An 18251-nucleotide genomic window follows, 5' to 3' on the forward strand; every position below is an offset into this window, starting at 1 on the left:
ATTGACACCGGTGTGTCAGACCCACCATACTTGCTCCGGACACTGCGAGAGGGCTGTACAAGCAATGATCACACGCACGGCACAGCGGACACACCAGGAACCGCGGTGTTGGCCGTCGAATGGCGCTAGCTGCGCAGCCTTTGTGCACCGCCGCCGTCAGTGTCAGCCAGTTTGCCGTGGCATACGGAGCTCCATCGCAGTCTTTAACACTGGTAGCATGCCGCGACAGCGTGGACGTGAACCGTATGTGCAGTTGACGGACTTTGAGCGAGGGCGTATAGTGGGCACGCGGGAGGCCGGGTGGACGTACCGCCGAATTGCTCAACACGTGGGGCGTGAGGTCTCCACAGTACATCGATGTTGTCGCCAGTGGTCGGCGGAAGGTGCATGTGCCCGTTGACCTGGGACCGGACCGCAGCGACGCACGGATGCACGGCAAGACCGTAGGATCCTACACAGTGCCGTAGGGGACCGCACTGCCACTTCCCAACAAATTAGGGACACTGTTGCTCCTGGGGTATCGGCGAGGACCATTCGCAACCGTCTCCATGAAGCTGGGCTACGGTCCCGCACACCGTTAGGCCATCTTCCGCTCACGCCCCAACATCGTGCAGCCCGCCTCCAGTGGTGTCGCGACAGGCGTGAATGGAGGGACGAATGGAGACGTGTCGTCTTCAGCGATGAGAGTCGCTTCTGCCTTGGTGCCAATGATGGTCGTATGCGTGTTTGGCGCCATGCAGGTGAGCGCCACAATCAGGACTGCATACGACCGAGGCACACAGGGCCAACACCCGGCATCATGGTGTGGGGAGCGATCTCCTACACTGGCCGTACACCACTGGTGATCATCGAGGGGACACTGAATAGTGCACGGTACATCCAAACCGTCATCGAACCCATCGTTCTACCATTCCTAGACCGGCAAGGGAACTTGCTGTTCCAACAGGACAATGCACGTCCGCATGTATCCCGTGCCACCCAACGTGCTCTAGAAGGTGTAAGTCAACTACCCTGGCCAGCAAGATCTCCGGATCTGTCCACCATTGAGCATTTTTGGGACTGGATGAAGCGTCGTCTCACGCGGTCTGCACGTCCAGCACGAACGCTGGTCCAACTGAGGCGCCAGGTGGAAATGGCATGGCAAGCCGTTCCACAGGACTACATCCAGCATCTCTACGATCGTCTCCATGGGAGAATAGCAGCCTGCATTGCTGCGAAAGGTGGATATACACTGTACTAGTGCCGACATTGTGCATGCTCTGTTGCCTGTGTCTATGTGCCTGTGGTTCTGTCAGTGTGATCATGTGATGTATCTGACCCCAGGAATGTGTCAATAAAGTTTCCCCTTCCTGGGTTCTTATTTCAATTTCCAGGAGTGTATTTCCAGATCAATAGTAGCTTCCTCCACTGTGTTGTCTGCAGTGGTATCACAGCAAGATTCTTCATCGATGGGACTGAGCTGTCTATCTTGGACTGGTTCGACTCTTCCTACGCACATATCTATAGGGGTAATTTGTGGCTGCCTGTGACAATTACAGATTCTCCTTGGCCACCTGTAATGTTTACGACTGTAGTTCGTATGTACATTTCTTTTGTGAGCCCGAGTATATTTTTCAATGGCAAACAACCAACCAAAGAAATGTTTGTTACCTGTGCTCGTCAGAATAGCTTCGTCAACTTGCAGGTCTGACATTCCCCAATCTAGGATCACTTGTGATGCCTGCAAGAAGTCCAATCTGAGAACAGCATTATGACTGACTTCTGCTAAAACAATAAATTCGAAGGGCTATGTCCTTTGTTTGATACTTATTTTTGCAATGCATTTTCCTGTCTGCTGGTGTATTTCTCATTTGCAACCTTCAGCACAATTACTTGCAGATCATAGGATATAGTCTTCAAGCTAGGAGGATAAGAAGTAGCATTATATGCAGGGTGGTCCATTGATAGTGACCAAACCAAATATCTCAGGAAATAAGCACGAAACGAAAAACTACAAAGAACAAAACTTGTCTAGCTTGAAGGAGGAAACCAGATGGCGCTATGGTTGGCCCGCTAGATGGCACTGCCATAGGTCAAACGGATATCAACTGCGTTTTTTTTTTTAAATAGGAACGCGCAATTTTAATTACATATTTGTGTAGTACGTAAGGAAATATGAATGTTTTAGTTGGACCACTTTTTTCACCCTTCGACTTGACGCATGGTGCAGGGAATGGCAATTGAATCTCAATGTAGACAAGTGTAATGTACTGCGAATACATAGGAAGAAATATCCTTTATCATTTAGCTACAATATAGCAGGTCAGCAACTGCAGGCAGTTAATTCCTTAAATTATCTGGGAGTAGGCATTAGGAGTGATTTAAAATGGAATGATCATATAAAGTTGATCGTGGGTAAAGCAGATGCCAGACAGATTCATTGGAAGAGTCCTAAGGAAATGCAATCCGAAAACAAAGGAAGTAGGTTACAATACACTTGTTCGCCCACTGCTTGAATATTGCTCACCAGTGTGGGATCCGCACCAGATAGGGTTTATGGAGGAGGTAGAGAAGATCCAATGGAGAGCAGTGTGCTTTGTTACAGGCTCATTTGGTAATCGCGAAAGCGTTACAGACGTGATAGACAAACTCCAGTGGAAGACTTTGCAGGAGACACGCTCAGTAGCCCAGTACGGGCTTTTGTTGAAGTTTCGAGAACATACCTTCACCGAGGAGTCAAGCAGTATATTGCTCCCTCCTACATATATCTCGCGAAGAGACCATGAGGATAAAATCAGAGGGATTGGAGCCCACACAGAGGCATACCGACAATCTTTCTTTCAGCGAACAATACGAGACTGGAATAGAAGGGAGAACTGATAGAGCTACTCAAGGTGCCCTCCGCCACACACCGCCAGGTGGCTTGCAGAGTATGGATGTAGATGTAGATGTAGATACCACGTACTTATACGTTTGTAACTATTACAGCGCCATCTATCACAGACAATGCCTTTCAGACAATGATATGCAAATTTTAACACTAAAAGGTTTTTGTACTCAAATAAATGTCACATTTAATCACAAACTATGTAGAAGAGTTCATCCAACAGCAATAGAGAGTTTTTTAAACCTTGTCAAGAAACATGAGTGGCGGGATGTTTATAGTGCCGACAACAAAAATGATAAATATAATGCTTTCCTTAAGACATTTCTCATGCTCTTTGAGAGTTGCTTTCCGTTGTTGTTGTTGTCGTTGTCGTTGTCTTCAGTCCAGAGACTGGTTTGATGCAGCTCTCCATGCTACTCTATCCTGTGCAAGCTGCTTCATCTCCCAGTACCTACTGCAACTTACATCCTTCTGAATCTGTTTAGAATATTCATCTCTTGGTCTACCTCTACAATTTTTACCCACCGCACTGCCCTCCAATACTAAATTGGCGATCCCATGATGCCTCAGAATATGTCCTACCAACAGATCCCGTCTTCTAGTCAAGTTGTGCCAAAAATTTCTCTTCTCTCCAATTGTATTCAATACCTCCTCATTAGTTATGTGATCTACCCATCTAATCTTCAGCATTCTTCTGTAGCACCACATTTCTTCTTGTCCAAACTATTTATCGTCCATGTTTCACTTCCATACATGGCTACACTCCATACAAATACTTTCAGAAATGACTTCCTGACACTTAAATCTATACTCGATGTTAACAAATTTCTCTTCTTCAGAAACGCTTTCCTTGCCATTGCCAGTCTACATTTTATATCCTCTCTACTTTGACCATCATCAGTTACTTTGCTCCCCACATAGCAAAACTCCTTTACTTCTTTAAGTGTCTCATTTCCTAATCTAATTCCCTCAGCATCACACGACTTAATTTGACTACATTCCATTATCCTCGTTTTGCTTTAGTTGATGTTCATCATATATCCTCCTTTCAAGACACTATCCATTCCGTTCAACAGCTCTTCCAAGTCCTTTGCTATCTCTGACAGAATTACAATGTCATCGGCGAACCTCAAAGTAATTTCTTTTCCATGGATTTTAATTCCTAATCCGAATTGTTCTTTTGTTTCCTTTACTGCTTGCTCGATATACAGGATGAATAACATTGGGGATAGGCTACAACCCTGTCTCACTCCCTTCCCAACCACTGCTTCCCTTTCATGTCCCTCGACTCTTATAACTGCCATCTGGTTTCTGTACAAATTGTAAATAGCCTTTCGCTCCCTGTATTTTACCCCTGCCACCTTTAGAATTTGAAAGAGAGTATTCCAGTCAACATTGTCAAAAGCTTTCTCTAAGTCTACAAATGCTAGAAATGTAGGTTTGCCTTTCCTTTATCTATATTCTAAGATAAGTTGTAGGGTCAGAATTGCCTCAAGTGTTCCAACATTTCTACAGAATCCAAACTGATATTACCCGAGGTCGACTTCTACCAGTTTTTCCATTTGTATGTAAAGAATTCGTGTTAGTATTTTGCAGTCGTGACTTATTAAACTGATAGTTCAGTAATTTTGACATCTGTCAACACCTGCTTTCTTTGGGATTGGAATTATTATATTCTTCTTGAAGTCTGAGAGCATTTCCCTGTCTCATACATCTTGCTCACCAGATGGTAGAGTTTTGTCAGGGCTGGCTCTCCCAAGGCTATCAGTAGTTCTAATGGAATGCTGTCTACTCCCGGGGCCTTGTTTCGACTTAGGTCTTTCAGTGCTCTGTCAAACTCTTCACGCAGTATCATATCTCCCATTTCATCTTCATCTACATCCTCTTCCATTTCCATAATATTGTCCTCAAGAACATCGCCCTTGTATAGACCCTCTATATACTCCTTCCACCTTTCTGCTTTCCCTTCTTTGCTTAGAACTGGGTTTCCATCTGAGCTTTTGATATTCATGCAAGTGGTTCTCATTTCTCCAAAGGTCTCTTTAATTTTCCTGTAGGCAGTATCTATCTTACCCTCAGTGATATACACCTCTACATCCTTACATTTGTTGTCTAGCCATCCCTGCTTAGCCATTTTGCGCTTCCTGTCGATCTCATTTTTGAGATGCTTGTATTCCTTTTTGCCTAGTTCATTTACTGCATTTTTGTATTTTCTCATTTCATCAATTAAATTCAGTATCTCTTCTGTTACCCAGGGATTTCTTTTAGACCTCGTCTTTTTACCTACATGATCCTCTGCTGCCTTCACTATTTCATCTTTCAAAGCTACCCATTCTTCTTCTACTGCATTTCTTTCCCCCATTCTTGTCAATCATTCCCTAATGCTCTCCCTGAAACTCTCTACAACCTCTGGTTCTGTCAGTTTATCCAGGTCCCATCTCCTTAAATTCCCACCTTTTTTGCAGTTTCTTTAGTTTTAATCTACAGTTCATAGCCAATAGATTGTGGTCAGAGTCCACATCCACCCCTGGAAATGTCTTATAATTTAAAACCTGGCTCCTACATCTCTGTCTTACCATTATATAATCTATCTGAAATCTATCAGTATCTCCATGCTTCTTTCATGTATACAACCTCCTTTTATGATTCTTGAACCAAGTGTTAGCTATGTTAGCTTTCCATTACAACATTCTAAATGTGGTACTAGCAGTAATAGACAGCCAGGGTGGCTGACTAGTGGCATAAGGATATCCTGTAGAACGAAGCGGGAATTACATCAAAATGTTAGACGTAATCACAACCAAGCAATTACAAACAGTATTGTAAGGTGCTTAATATTTTCTTAGCATTGCTAGTGAATTAAATAAAAATTTAGTTTGTACAGGGAATCATATAACTTTCTTGGCAAATGACTTTCTGTGATTGTTGTCTGAAATACTCCTCTGTGATACAGACAAGAGGGAGATTGAGTCAATAATTAAATCACTGAAGACTAAGGACTCTCAGGGTTATGATGGAGTGCCTAACAGAATATTAAAGTACTGTGCTGCACATGTTAGTCCTGTATTTAGCCATATTTGTAATTTGTCCTTCAGGAATGGTCAGTATCCTAAGCGATTAGAGTACTCAGTAGTGAAGCCGCTTTATGAAAAGGGAGAAAGGGATAATGTAGGCAATTTTAGACCTATTTCTATGCCATCAGTGTTTGCTCAAGTTATTGAAAATGATAATGGATCATTTTATATCACACGATTTGCACTCAAATGTACAGTTAGGCTTTAGAAGCCATTTAAAAACTGAAAATGCTACATTCTCTTCTCCCTGTGAGGTACTGGATGGGTTAAACAAAAGGTTTTGAATGCTAGGCAATTTTTTTTATTTAACTAAGGTGTTTGATTTTGGTGATCACAAAATATTGCTATAGAAGTTGGGCCACTACGGAATACGGGGAGTAGCTAACAATTGGTTCACCTCTTACTTTAACAACAGACAGCAAAAGGTCATTATTCACAATGTTGAGAATGGCTGTGATGTGGGGTCTAAGTGGGGTACAGTCAAGTGGTGAGTGCCCCAGGGATCAGTGTTGGGGTCACTCCTGTTCCTTATTTATATGAGGGCTATTCAGAAAGTAGGGAACGTTTCCGTCTGACGCCGCTAGGCTGTGCCGATTGCGTATATTTTGGTATGTGTGTGCTCAGCAGCTTAGTCGGCTTCCTAACGTGACAGCGGGAATGTCTCTGCGCGTCTAGTTTTTTCGATATTCAAATTTGAAATGTGAGCTGCAATCGAAAATCCCGCCAGTTGTGAGGTCTGTTATACAGTTTTTGTTGGCAAAAATCCTAAAACCTATTGAAATTTCTTGGGAACTGTGCGAAGTGTACAGAAACAATGTAATGAGAGTGAATGTTCCATCTGGAAATGGTTCATTCGGTTTAAAAATGGCCGAACGAAAGTTCATGATGAAGATAAGAGTGGACTCCCGAGCATTGTGACTGACGATCTTGTCGATAAAATGATTCGTGAAAACCGTCACTTCACAATAACGGAGGATTCGCTTTCTTTTCCACAAGTTTCACGGACTTTGTTGTTTGAAATTGTCACTCAAAAGCTAGGCTACCACAAATTTTGTGCACAATGGGTGCCCAAAATGCTTACAGAGCACCATAAAGAACAGCAAATGGTGGCAACGTTGACATTTCTGGAGGCCTACTACAAACATGGTGAGTCATTACTGGACTGGTGACTAGACTTGGGTGAAACACATCGATTGCGAGACAAAATTACAGTCCATGGAGTGGGGGCACACAAGGTGCCCCCAAAAACCAAGAAAATGTTTGCAAACTTTCTCAGCAAGGAAGTTGATGGCGACAGTGTTCTGGGATAGGCAAAGTGTGCTTCTTATTTGATTTTCTCGAATGTGGAGCAACCATAAATTCTGCTCGGTACTGTCAAACTTTGCACAGCCTTAGAAGAGCAGTTCAAAACAAACGCCGAGGAAAACTGATGTCAAAAATTTTGTTTCATCCGCTCTACAGCCCCGATCTTGCACCAAGCGACTTCCACTTGTTTCCCAAGGTGAAGAACTGGCTTCCAACGCAGCACTTTGATAACGACGCGGAACTCCAGGAGGGCGTGACTCACTGGTTGAACTCTCAGGTGGCAGAATTTTATGACGAAGGTATTTCAAATCTTATCCATCGCTATGATAAGCGCCTCAATGTGTTTGGTGACTGCAGAAAAGTGGTATGTCAGTCGCTCTATCAGATGTATATTATTAAAATACATTTCATGTAGTTTTTTTTTTTTTTAGTGGCGAAACGTTCCCTACTTTCTGAATAGCCCTCGAATAAATGATATGCCCTCTAGTATTACGGATAACTCTAAAATATTTCTGTTTGCTGATGACACTAGCTCGGTAGTAAAGGATGTTGGGTGCAACATTGGCTCTGTTTCAAATAGTGCTGTTCATGACCTAAGTTCATGGCTTGTAGAAAATAAACTAATGCTAAATCATAGTAAGACTCAGTTTTTACAGTTTCTAACACACAATTCAACAAAACCTGACATTTTAATTTCACAGAATGGGCATATGATTAGTGAAACTGGACAGTTCAAATTTCTAGGTGTTCAGATAGGTAGTAAGGTGTCGTGGAAAGCCCACATTCAGGATCTTGTTCAAAGACTTAATGCTGCCGTTTTTATTATTCGAACAGTATCTCATGTGAGTGATTGTTCGACACGAAAATTAGTCTACTTTGCTTATCTTCATTTGCTTATGTCGTATAGTATTATATTTTGGGATAACTCTTCCTATTGTAAAAGGATTTTTTTGGCTCAGAAACGGGTAGTTCGGGCAATAAGTGGTGTACATTCACGAACCTCTTGTTGACCCCTATTCACAAGTCTGGGTATTTTGACATTGGCCTCTCAATATATATATTCCTTACGGTCATTTCTTGTTGACAATATTAGCTTATTCCTAAGAATAAGCAGCCTCCACTCAGTTAATACTCAGCAGAAATCAAACCTGCATTTGGATTGGACTTCTTTAACTCTTGTGCAGGAAGGTGTGCAGTATACTGCTGCATCCACTTTCAATAATCTACCACAAGAATTCGAAAATCTTAGCAGTAATCCATGCACTTTCAAATCAAAACTGAAGAGTTTCCTCATGGGTCACTCCTTCTATTCTCTCCAGGAGTTTCTTGAAAAATTATGCTGATTCTTGTTGTACTGTTGATTGCATTTACTTAAAATTATAGACTGACTTTTTTCAGGTTAATAAACATTTATTTTTATCTATCATTACTTTTATGTTGTAATTTCATGTACTTACATGTTCCATGATCTTGGAGATTTGCTCCTCAATTTGGTCCTACAGAACTTGACAGGTAAATAAATAAATAAATGTCAGAGTGGGTTGTTTGAGCCCCAGCTGGTGCTGCTGAGGCATTGAAGAGCATTGCGGTATGGCCAGCATGCCCACTTTAGTTGACAAAGATGGAGGGAGCTGTCGAAGGAAGGTAAGAAGAAAGAAGAGCAGGAAACATAGCAGGCCGGTCAGGAGGAAGATAAAGATTTCATATCATCACCACAGAAGCTAAATGGATCCGAATGGCCACTACTTCCAGTGCAGTATGAAGAGGAACCCACGAACTGACTATGTCTGTGTGGACCAATGTACAGACACCACCGGAGGCATGCAAAAGGTTGACCCATTTCTGGCAGAAGGCTTGGAAACCAGGAAGAGTCGGGCATGTGTATCCATGAAATGAGATTCCTGCAATACTACACAAGCAACAGAATAGAGAGTAAGAAGACCCTACAATTCCAGAAGGTGACAATACTAACCATTATGGTTCCATTGGAGGAGAGTAGTACAAGAGTCAGGATGGACGTCAAAAGGGGCAGAATCAGTCATTTTGCTGAGTGAGTGTCCATCACCAGTAAGGACCGAGTGACATATATGAATGTAAGATCAGATCCTGATTGATGGAGGGGGTGACACATCCTCGGATGTTGGCGGGTCCTTGTTGTTCTCTTTCAAGGGGGAGCTGAAGTGAGGTCGGCAAGAGAGCAAGTCACAGCAATACCAGGATCTGAAAGAGAATGAGCAGCCTTGAGGCCCACAGACTGTGGATCCTGCATCTGATTCAATGTAACAGGCTTCTTGTCCTGGACATGCCAGAAAAGGGGGTTCCGAAAGGGAGTAAAACATGGTGGGTGCCAGAGAAGAGGGTTTCTTCTCCAGCCAAGGAGGAGGAACAGTTCCGCGAATGGAAACCGCCAGGGAGGATGAAAGGAAAGGGAGAGAGGAAGGAAGTAAGAAAGAAAGATGAGGGGGGAAGGGCATAACAGAAGCAAAGGTAGACTTTAAAGATACCAGGTGGAGATGGTCGAATTTCTGTCGGGCTTCAGAGTAGGGTAGATGGTTGAGAGTTTTGAATTCTTGAATCTTCCATTCCTTATTATAGATCAGTCAATCCAGAGAGTGAGGAGAATTTGGACTGGAACAGTATACGCACTTGGGCAGTGGGGTGCAAAGACTCCCCACATGGAGAGGGCGGCTGCAGTTGCTGCAAACAGGATATGCTTCACATCACAAAGACATGTGACCAAAACAGAAACATCAGAGACAAAACAAGACAGGTGGGAAATAGGACTCTGTATCACAACGGTAAACCATAACTTTGACTTTTTCCAGAAGGGTATGACCCTCAAAAGTCACGATGAAAGCACTGGTTTCAACACAAGTGGCATAAAACCTCTACAGACTTATATGATGAAAAGAATACCACACTGTTCCAGATTGAGTTCCTCATCAAACTGAAGGAGGTTGTCTCTGTGGAAAATAATGTCCTGGGTTATATTTCAATAGGGAACCAGATCGCATCTTACTGTGCCAACTTCACCAAATCTTCTATAAAAAAAATAAATAAATAAATAAATAAATAAATAAAAAAAAAGGAGCAGTTTGGTAGCACTGAAAGTCTCCCCTTCTGTCCTGCTGGAACAAACCAAGTAACAGGAAAAGAGTATTCAACAAACCTGAACCTAGCTAGGACTGGTTGACTCCCTGACATGTTCACACTTTGGCACTACCTAATTATGACTATTAGCTTAAGAGACAGAATGGACATAGCGGCATCTGCAAATGTGGAAGTGTTATTTTCATACAATCATGACTCAATAAGTAATAATCCGCAAAGAGTATTAGAAATTCCTCAATATTTTCAATAGTTCAATGGAGCTAGTGGTACACCCAGATCTAAAAATGTTCACAGTAACTACATTCTGGTCGCCTCTACATGTGCATTATTTTGCCACTGCAGTCAACATACAGGTAGGTTTCTTATAGTCTGTTTCTTATAGTAGTAGAATTTTTGATGTGCTACCAGCCTATCTATGAGGGTAAGTCAATTATTATCCACAATTTAGTTATATTTCAGTTTATTCTGGTAGGCGTATCAGGGGCCGAAATTCATCAAAGATTTCCGGTACAGTACGGGAAAAGTGTTTTGCCACAACGGAGTGTCTATGTATGGATTGAAAAATACCAAAATGGTTGCACAAGTGTCACACACAATAAAGGAGTGGACGACCGTTTACCACCACAAATGAAGAAACCATTGAGCATTTACGTGAAATGATTCTCTTAGACAGACAATTAACTACTGACGAAGTTGCACATCATCTGCAAATTGGTCACAGTTCTGCCTGCAAAATTATCCACAACAGACTTGGGTTTTATAAAGTTTGTGCAAGATGGGTCCCAAAACAACTCACACAGTTGCATAAACAAATGCACTTGGACATCTGCAAGAAACATTTGGATCACTATGGTAATGAAGGGGACAACTTCTTAGACAGGATCATTACTGGTGACAAAACATGGATCCATCATTACGAGCTGGAGAGTAAACAGCAGAGCATGGAATGGAAACATCCAAATTCGCCATGCAAGAAAAAGTTCAAGACCCAACTGTCCACAGGAAAACTGATGCTTATGGTTTTTTTGGGATGCACAATGTCCAGTACTGGAACATTATGGGAAAAGGGGGCAAAACAATAAACAGTGTACATTACAGTGAGATGCTTACTGCAGACTTCAAATTTGAGTTTCTGGAGAGTTTCAGCAGCGTGGGCAGCAGTACATGGACAGGCATTGTCATGCAACAACACACCACCTTTTGGCAGCAATCCTCAGTGTCTGCTTCGAATTGCAAAATTCGAAGCAGACACTGAGGATTGCTGCCAAAAGGTGGTGTGTTGTTGCACGACAATGCCTGTCCATGTACTGCTGCCCACGCTGCTGAAACTCTCCAGAAACTCAAATTTGAAGTACCGGATTATCCTCCATATAGTCCCCATCTTGCCCCTTCTGACTATCACCTGTTTGGGCCACTCAAACAGGCATTAAGGGGCCATCAATTTGCCTCAGACAAAGTAGTGAAAGAAGCGGTGCACTCCTGGCTCACAGCTCAACCGAGAACCTTCTTTTCTGAGGGCATCAGGACGCTTGTACAACAATGGACCAAGTGCATTGAAACACAAGGAGACTATGTCGAAAAATGATGTTCGACGATGGGCCTGGCCCTCCTCTACTGGGGAAGGAGGGGAAGGTTGGGGAAGCAAAAGAAAGAGCAGAGAGAGAACCGTTGCTGTCTGAAGAGAGGGCCACAGAAGTTAGGCCAGAAGTATCGAGCATAGCACGCTTCATGTGCAGGGTGTCCGCCCTAGTACCACTCTCTCCAACCAGGACCTCGGCCCTTGGGCGCCATCGAACTCAAGGGCCACCTGGTACGGCAGGAGATCCGATGCCGCAAAACGACTAGCAACCACTCTTAAGCATACACAAAATGGTGACAGCTCAGGTACATCTACATCTACATGGATACTCTGCAAATCACATTTAAGTGCCTGGCAGGGGGTTCATCAAACCACCTTCACAATTCTCTATTATTCCAAACTCATATAGTGTGCGGAAAGAACAAACACCTGTATCTTTCCGTACGTGTTCTGATTTCCCCTATTTTATCGTGGTGATCATTTCTCTCTATGTAGGTTGATGTCAACAAAATATTTTCACATTCGGAAGAGAAAGTTGGTGATTGGAATTTCGTGAGAAGATTCCGTCACAAAACAAAAGCCCTTTTTTTTAATGATATCCAGGCCAAATTCTTTATCATTTCAGTGACACTTTCTCCCATATTTCACAATGATATAAAACGTGCTGTCCCTCTTTGAACTTTTTTGATGTACTCTGTCAGTCCTATCTGGTAAGGATCCCACACCATGCAGCTGTATTCTAAAAGAGGACAGACAAGTATAGTGTAGACAGTCTCCTTAGTAGATATGTTACATTTTCTAAGTGTCCTGCCAATAAAATGCAGTCTTTGGTTTGCCTTCCCCACAACATTTTTTGTGTGTTCATTCCAATTTAAGTTGTTCATAATTGTAACTCCTAGGTATTTAGTTGAATTTACAGCCTTTAGATTTGACTGATTTATCATGTAACCAAAATTCAATGAATTTCTTTTAGCACTTGTGTGGAAGGTACTAGCAGTGTGATCCTTGTGTTGTCAGGGGGTTCAGCCACATGGGTACATAACAGCCCCACCACACGGATGACTGGCTGCTGGTGACCTAGTGGGGTGGGGGAACCCACACCGGAGACGCTAGGGAGGGAGTTCAAATTACAGAAGCAGCACTTAGAAAGAGAGCCCAAGGGGAAACAGAAAAAACTGAGAAAAAGGGATAGAGGAAACAGGAGACCATAAAGGAACAACAGAACCATGGAATAGTCAGATCACAATAAAAAGAGAGAGAGAAAGAGATGTGAAGGAGACAGAATGTGGAGCAGTGGATGTAGGGAACAGAATGCAGCCCGGAGAGAAGACAGGCTACAATAGCTCAGGGCCTCTTGCGCACCACACAGTTATTCACAACAGAGCTGTGGGCCCCCTGTGGGGATCAGAACTATAGGGCAAGAGCTCAAGTGTCTCCCACTTGGGCTGGCATAACTTACAGTAACTTCTGCGTTACGACATTTGCGATTGGGGGTGTGTGTTATCGTGAAGCAGCAGCACCCCTTGTTGCAGCTTTTCTGAACTATCACCTTAATAGTATGCTGTAATTTCTCCAGCATTGTACAGCAATGGGCCTCGTTAATAAAAAAATAGAGTGAGCATCACCTCTACAGGAAATGGCTAGAGCTTGGTGCACCATTCCCCAACAGTGGTTTTCAACAGACATGCAACCCTATGCATATTCTTCATCTCTAATTTGTGTTACCCCAGTGTTTGTCCTTCGGTAGCAAAGAAAAGAATAACGACATGTTGGTCCTGTTTTGATGCACTTGGGAACAACATGCCAGTATAAACGTTTCACATTTACCAGAAGCACAACAGAAAGACAGGAATGCCACACTAACCCCTTGCCTACATGTTGACGCTCATATACCCACTTCGGGGTCATGCTATGTTGCTCATACACTGCAGCAACGCATTTAGACAAACTTTTTGATCATCCCTTATGCTTTTTTCATTAAACTCTTTTCTGTTGCATTTCCTCAATGTGTTGACACCACCTGATGAATTCCTCTGTTATTGTGACATTCTTTACCAGAATAGCTTGGTGCATGTCTTTTTGAGACTCCTTTCATCAAATGTGATATGCACAGCTGACTCATTGCTGTTTTAGATCTACAGATTTTCTGAATATATGGGCCTTGGGAATCATGTACTGGTCATAATCCAGTTCCTGTAGATGTTGACAATGACTTTCATGTTGCCAATTGGAGCCACAGTGATGTCGATGTTTTGAAGTACCTGGCTTCTCTGCCAAACAGTGTCACGTCATAACCATAGTCAAGTCCAAATTCGAAAGCAGGGTTGTCAGTGAAGTAAAACACACAGAACTGAAATCACAAACAGCACTGTACAGATAGCAGACAGCTTAACTTCTGGAAGGAGCATGCTGCTATTTATACAAATACTGAATATTTCAGAGTATGCAAATATTGTGAGAACTTTCTATAGATGATAAATACTAAATAACAAATAATTTGTGTTGGTTGGGCTTGAACTGGCAACCCGCAGCACGCCAGCCAGCAATGCTAACGGCTACAGCACATTGTAAGCAGCAGTTCATCATCATCATCATCATCATCATCATCATGTCATGCGGTACAGTGTGTCATGCTATTGACAATGTTGAATTGAAGACTGGGGATATTAAGGCTAAGAATAATGTTGAAGTGAAAGGTGTTGGTACCAATGCTGTGACTGATGGACCTTGTGTTTTTGTAGGATGTAAATTTAGTTTTTCTGTAAGTAACACTGGTTCTATTCCCCTGAGACGCTATTTTAAATGCTTTTCTTTGAAGACTGGTCTACAGCACATAATCTCCTAACAGGGAACACTAGAGATGAGACTGACATCAGTTTTATACCAAGGGATCCCTGCAATGGCAAAAGAACAGAATGACAGCTCAACTGCAGAAAATGATCCAATAACACATTTATTCTTTTTAACAGATGGAGACCTCCAATTATTTTACCACAGGGGGAGCTGGCAATGATCCTATGCTGATTGTAGACATACCTATGTGTAGCCACGAAGGAAGAAGGGACACAAATTCTCTAGTATGAGCTCTAAGGTTCTCACTGTTGATATATTCCTACAATAATAAGTGCACACTTTTTCTGTGGATATTTACTGCAATGTTTTGAACAATGTTCTGCTACCCACTGAATGTAATTATACAGGACACGAAGTTTACTATTTAAACTGGATACAGATCAGTACATGAAATTTGAGGAGAGTTAAGTTCTGCCACAATTAATTGATAGTTTTTATTTCAGTACTGTGAGTGATACATATGATTAACTACTAATCTCCTTATTGTAGATGTTCGCCTATTTTTCAACAATAAATACTATACTGTACAAGATCCTCACTTATTATATTTTGTCAATATACTTCATAAAACTCACAATGAGGTTGGACTCTTGTTAAGTTATGGCTAACAGAAACTTTATCATTTGCCTACCTAATATTTGATGGGATTTCCTCACCTAGTACTCATTAAGTAGTGCTCATACATCAAGACAATTGCCTTATTTCCACCATTAACCTCTGAATTTGTACTAATATACTGTTTTGCTACACAGGAACAGCACTGATCCCCAACATTTTCCACCCTGTGCAGAAATGAAGGTTGTTTTGATATGAATGAGAAGACTATAAGGCATGTGCACATGAAAAGAAGGAAAATTTTTACAACAGTTCACGTGTTTTAAGACAGTGCCCTAACAGGTATTAAAGATGGGAATGCTAATAAAACACAATGAGAGAGAGAGAGCGAGAGAGAGAGCGAGATTTCATTTTTTTTTCTGATTCTGTCATCACATTTCTACTAACGCTACTACTACAACACCATCATCACCATCATAAGCTCAGCTGCTAAAATTAGCTGCACATAACATCATAATACTATTGCCATTACCCAACCACCTCCATCAGCACCGCTTCACTGCTGCAACTGTCAAAGCTTTTGATGCACACTTGTTTACATTAGCTAACAAAATGATTGCTCATGGTAGCTAGATTTCTCACTTATAGTTATAAGAAAAAACAAATTTCTATTTTTATCATAACTACAATAACTTTTTGTGATACTTACTTCAGCAAATGAGTCAACTGAGAGTCTCACAGCAGCAGATGATTGCTTTTCCTCCTCTGACACAGGAGCTATATAATCTTCATCATCACTTGTCAGTCCTAGCTCATCACCATAGCAAGTATGCACCCACTGCCATATCTCTTGCATTGAGAGTTGCTGTACATAAATAAGTCAGTAATGTTTCATAATAAGAACTTTTGCACTAATGTGTTAATTGCTGAAACCAAAATTAAATACAACTGAATTCTTAACCCATTTCTTCCCAAAGTTACATACATGCAACACTAAGTTTCCAGTAATTTATTTTTTTCATAAAATGTTGGAGTAATTGTGAAATATAATAAAACATAAACATAGAACTTCTGAATGCCTTTTACCACATGCTTGATGAGTTGTGTACGATAGAAGTTTGTTTTCACTGGATTTTGTGAAGTTAAGCTTAGTGCTGCGTGTACACTACACTCGGATGAAATGCGTTAAAGCAAATAAGAATATCAATCAGCAACTTCTTAATAGATGTTGTATTTTCACATAGTCATTGTCTCACAATTTTTCAATGAAACAGTGATATGAAATATCTGTTACTATACAGCAACAGAAAAACATGTATCACAACCACTGACATGGCAACAGTACCCTGAATATATAAATGTCAAACTAACAAAATGTAAACATTAATAAAAATTTGTAAAAGATGTTTGTAATTTCAGCATACCTGATCTAACAGTGCATTTTGCCACACCCTAAAAAGCATAAGATATGTCTTGTCTCGTGCTCCAAATGAAGTTAGGAAATGTTTCTCTGTTTTTGTACAGACAAGTATTGCATTAGGGATAACCAATGCAGTTTTTTCTTTGGTTATAGCTGTGATATCTTTCCATCTCAAGGACAGCTGTAACACAAATGTATTATCATAAATTAAATAAAGTATGAGCCTACATTGCTAATATTATTACAAAACTTAATAAAAATATTTTCTCATATGAAAAATTATTTTAAACAGCAACTGTAGTTACATTCACCAAATCTGTTGACATCAGAAAGGAAATCAGCTGCATATTTGAAAGAGGTGACTGTGGAGGTCATGGGAAAACTTTGCAATTTGTTTCAAAAACAGACTTCAAACACGTTTCTGGCCATGCACTACAATGAACAAAAAGACTGCAAACTACACACTGAATATAGATATTGCATACTTAGCTAATGATGGAAGCCAATACACAATGACAAAATCATGTTGACAATTACAGAATCCACTTTTGATTTTACATACAACTGTTCACACAACACTGTATAAAAACAAATTATAGTGTCACTCTTATGACTAAGAACAAAGGAGACAAAAGAGATCTGACTGTTATGTTACTGAGTAATGGCGTAAGTGTATGGTGGTGGGAGGTGGAATGCAGGTGGACTTCAGACAGGCAAAGTAAGAATATGTTAGCACTGTCTCTTGGAATCTGGCCAAAATGGAAAAGTTCAAATGAGAGAGGAACAAATCAATACGTTTAATATAATGGACAGAAGATATAATGGGGCTGCAGTTTACAAAACAGAAATGAAACATGGTCTATAAAGTACCTCATGCACATAGCAGAAAGTTACAATACAAGAGATTGCAAACAGAAGAAAACAAAATGTGGTGTTAAGTAGAGGGTATTAACTGTCACAAAAAAAGTTGGGAATAGAATTACAGTTAACAGGTAACTACTTTTGTGTTCGGTAACTACTTTTGGTGTTCAAAGCAAAAGCAGTTTCCTTTGTTGAAGAAAAAACTGCCATAAACATGGTATCTCAACTGCAGCTATTATTTCATTAGTTCATCAAGCAAATGTGTCAGTTTACAGAGGGGTGTTGGAAGAAAACTGCAGTAACACAGTTCATGAAAACATCAAGGTAATTTGTCTTACATGGTTCCACCTAATTTAAAGAAACCAGGAATCAATATAAACAGCATAAGACCACCATATAACTATTACTATAATGCTGCCTTGTCATGATCACTTAAGTTTATCTTCTCAAATAGTATTTTCTTAATTATCTACGTAAGAATACTTCTACAACAAATCTTATGTCACAGCCTACATGTAGTTTAAAAATACACTTACATTTTTCTTTTTTGTTGCCCTCTAACTTTTTCTTGTTTCCTTCCATCATTTACTTCTTTCTTATTGAATTTCATCTCCCAAGCCATAGCTT

The 18251-nt window shown here is 41.1% G+C and overlaps 1 protein-coding gene across 3 annotated transcripts in view; it reads right to left on the bottom strand.

Annotated features, from left to right (window-relative positions):
* Positions 1 to 18251, bottom strand: part of LOC126184803 (protein Aster-B-like) — a 243951-nt gene that overhangs the window by 103165 nt on the left and 122535 nt on the right. For all 3 annotated transcript variants that reach the window (XM_049927391.1, XM_049927390.1, XM_049927389.1), the window contains 2 exons: positions 16768 to 16944; positions 16053 to 16208 (listed from right to left, as the gene is read on the bottom strand). In XM_049927391.1, coding sequence (XP_049783348.1) covers positions 16053 to 16208; positions 16768 to 16944 — 333 coding nt within the window. The remainder of the gene's footprint in view (positions 1 to 16052; positions 16209 to 16767; positions 16945 to 18251) is intronic.

The sequence above is a fragment of the Schistocerca cancellata genome, chromosome 4 (genome assembly GCF_023864275.1).
Source record: "Schistocerca cancellata isolate TAMUIC-IGC-003103 chromosome 4, iqSchCanc2.1, whole genome shotgun sequence".
NCBI lineage: Eukaryota > Metazoa > Arthropoda > Insecta > Orthoptera > Acrididae > Schistocerca > Schistocerca cancellata.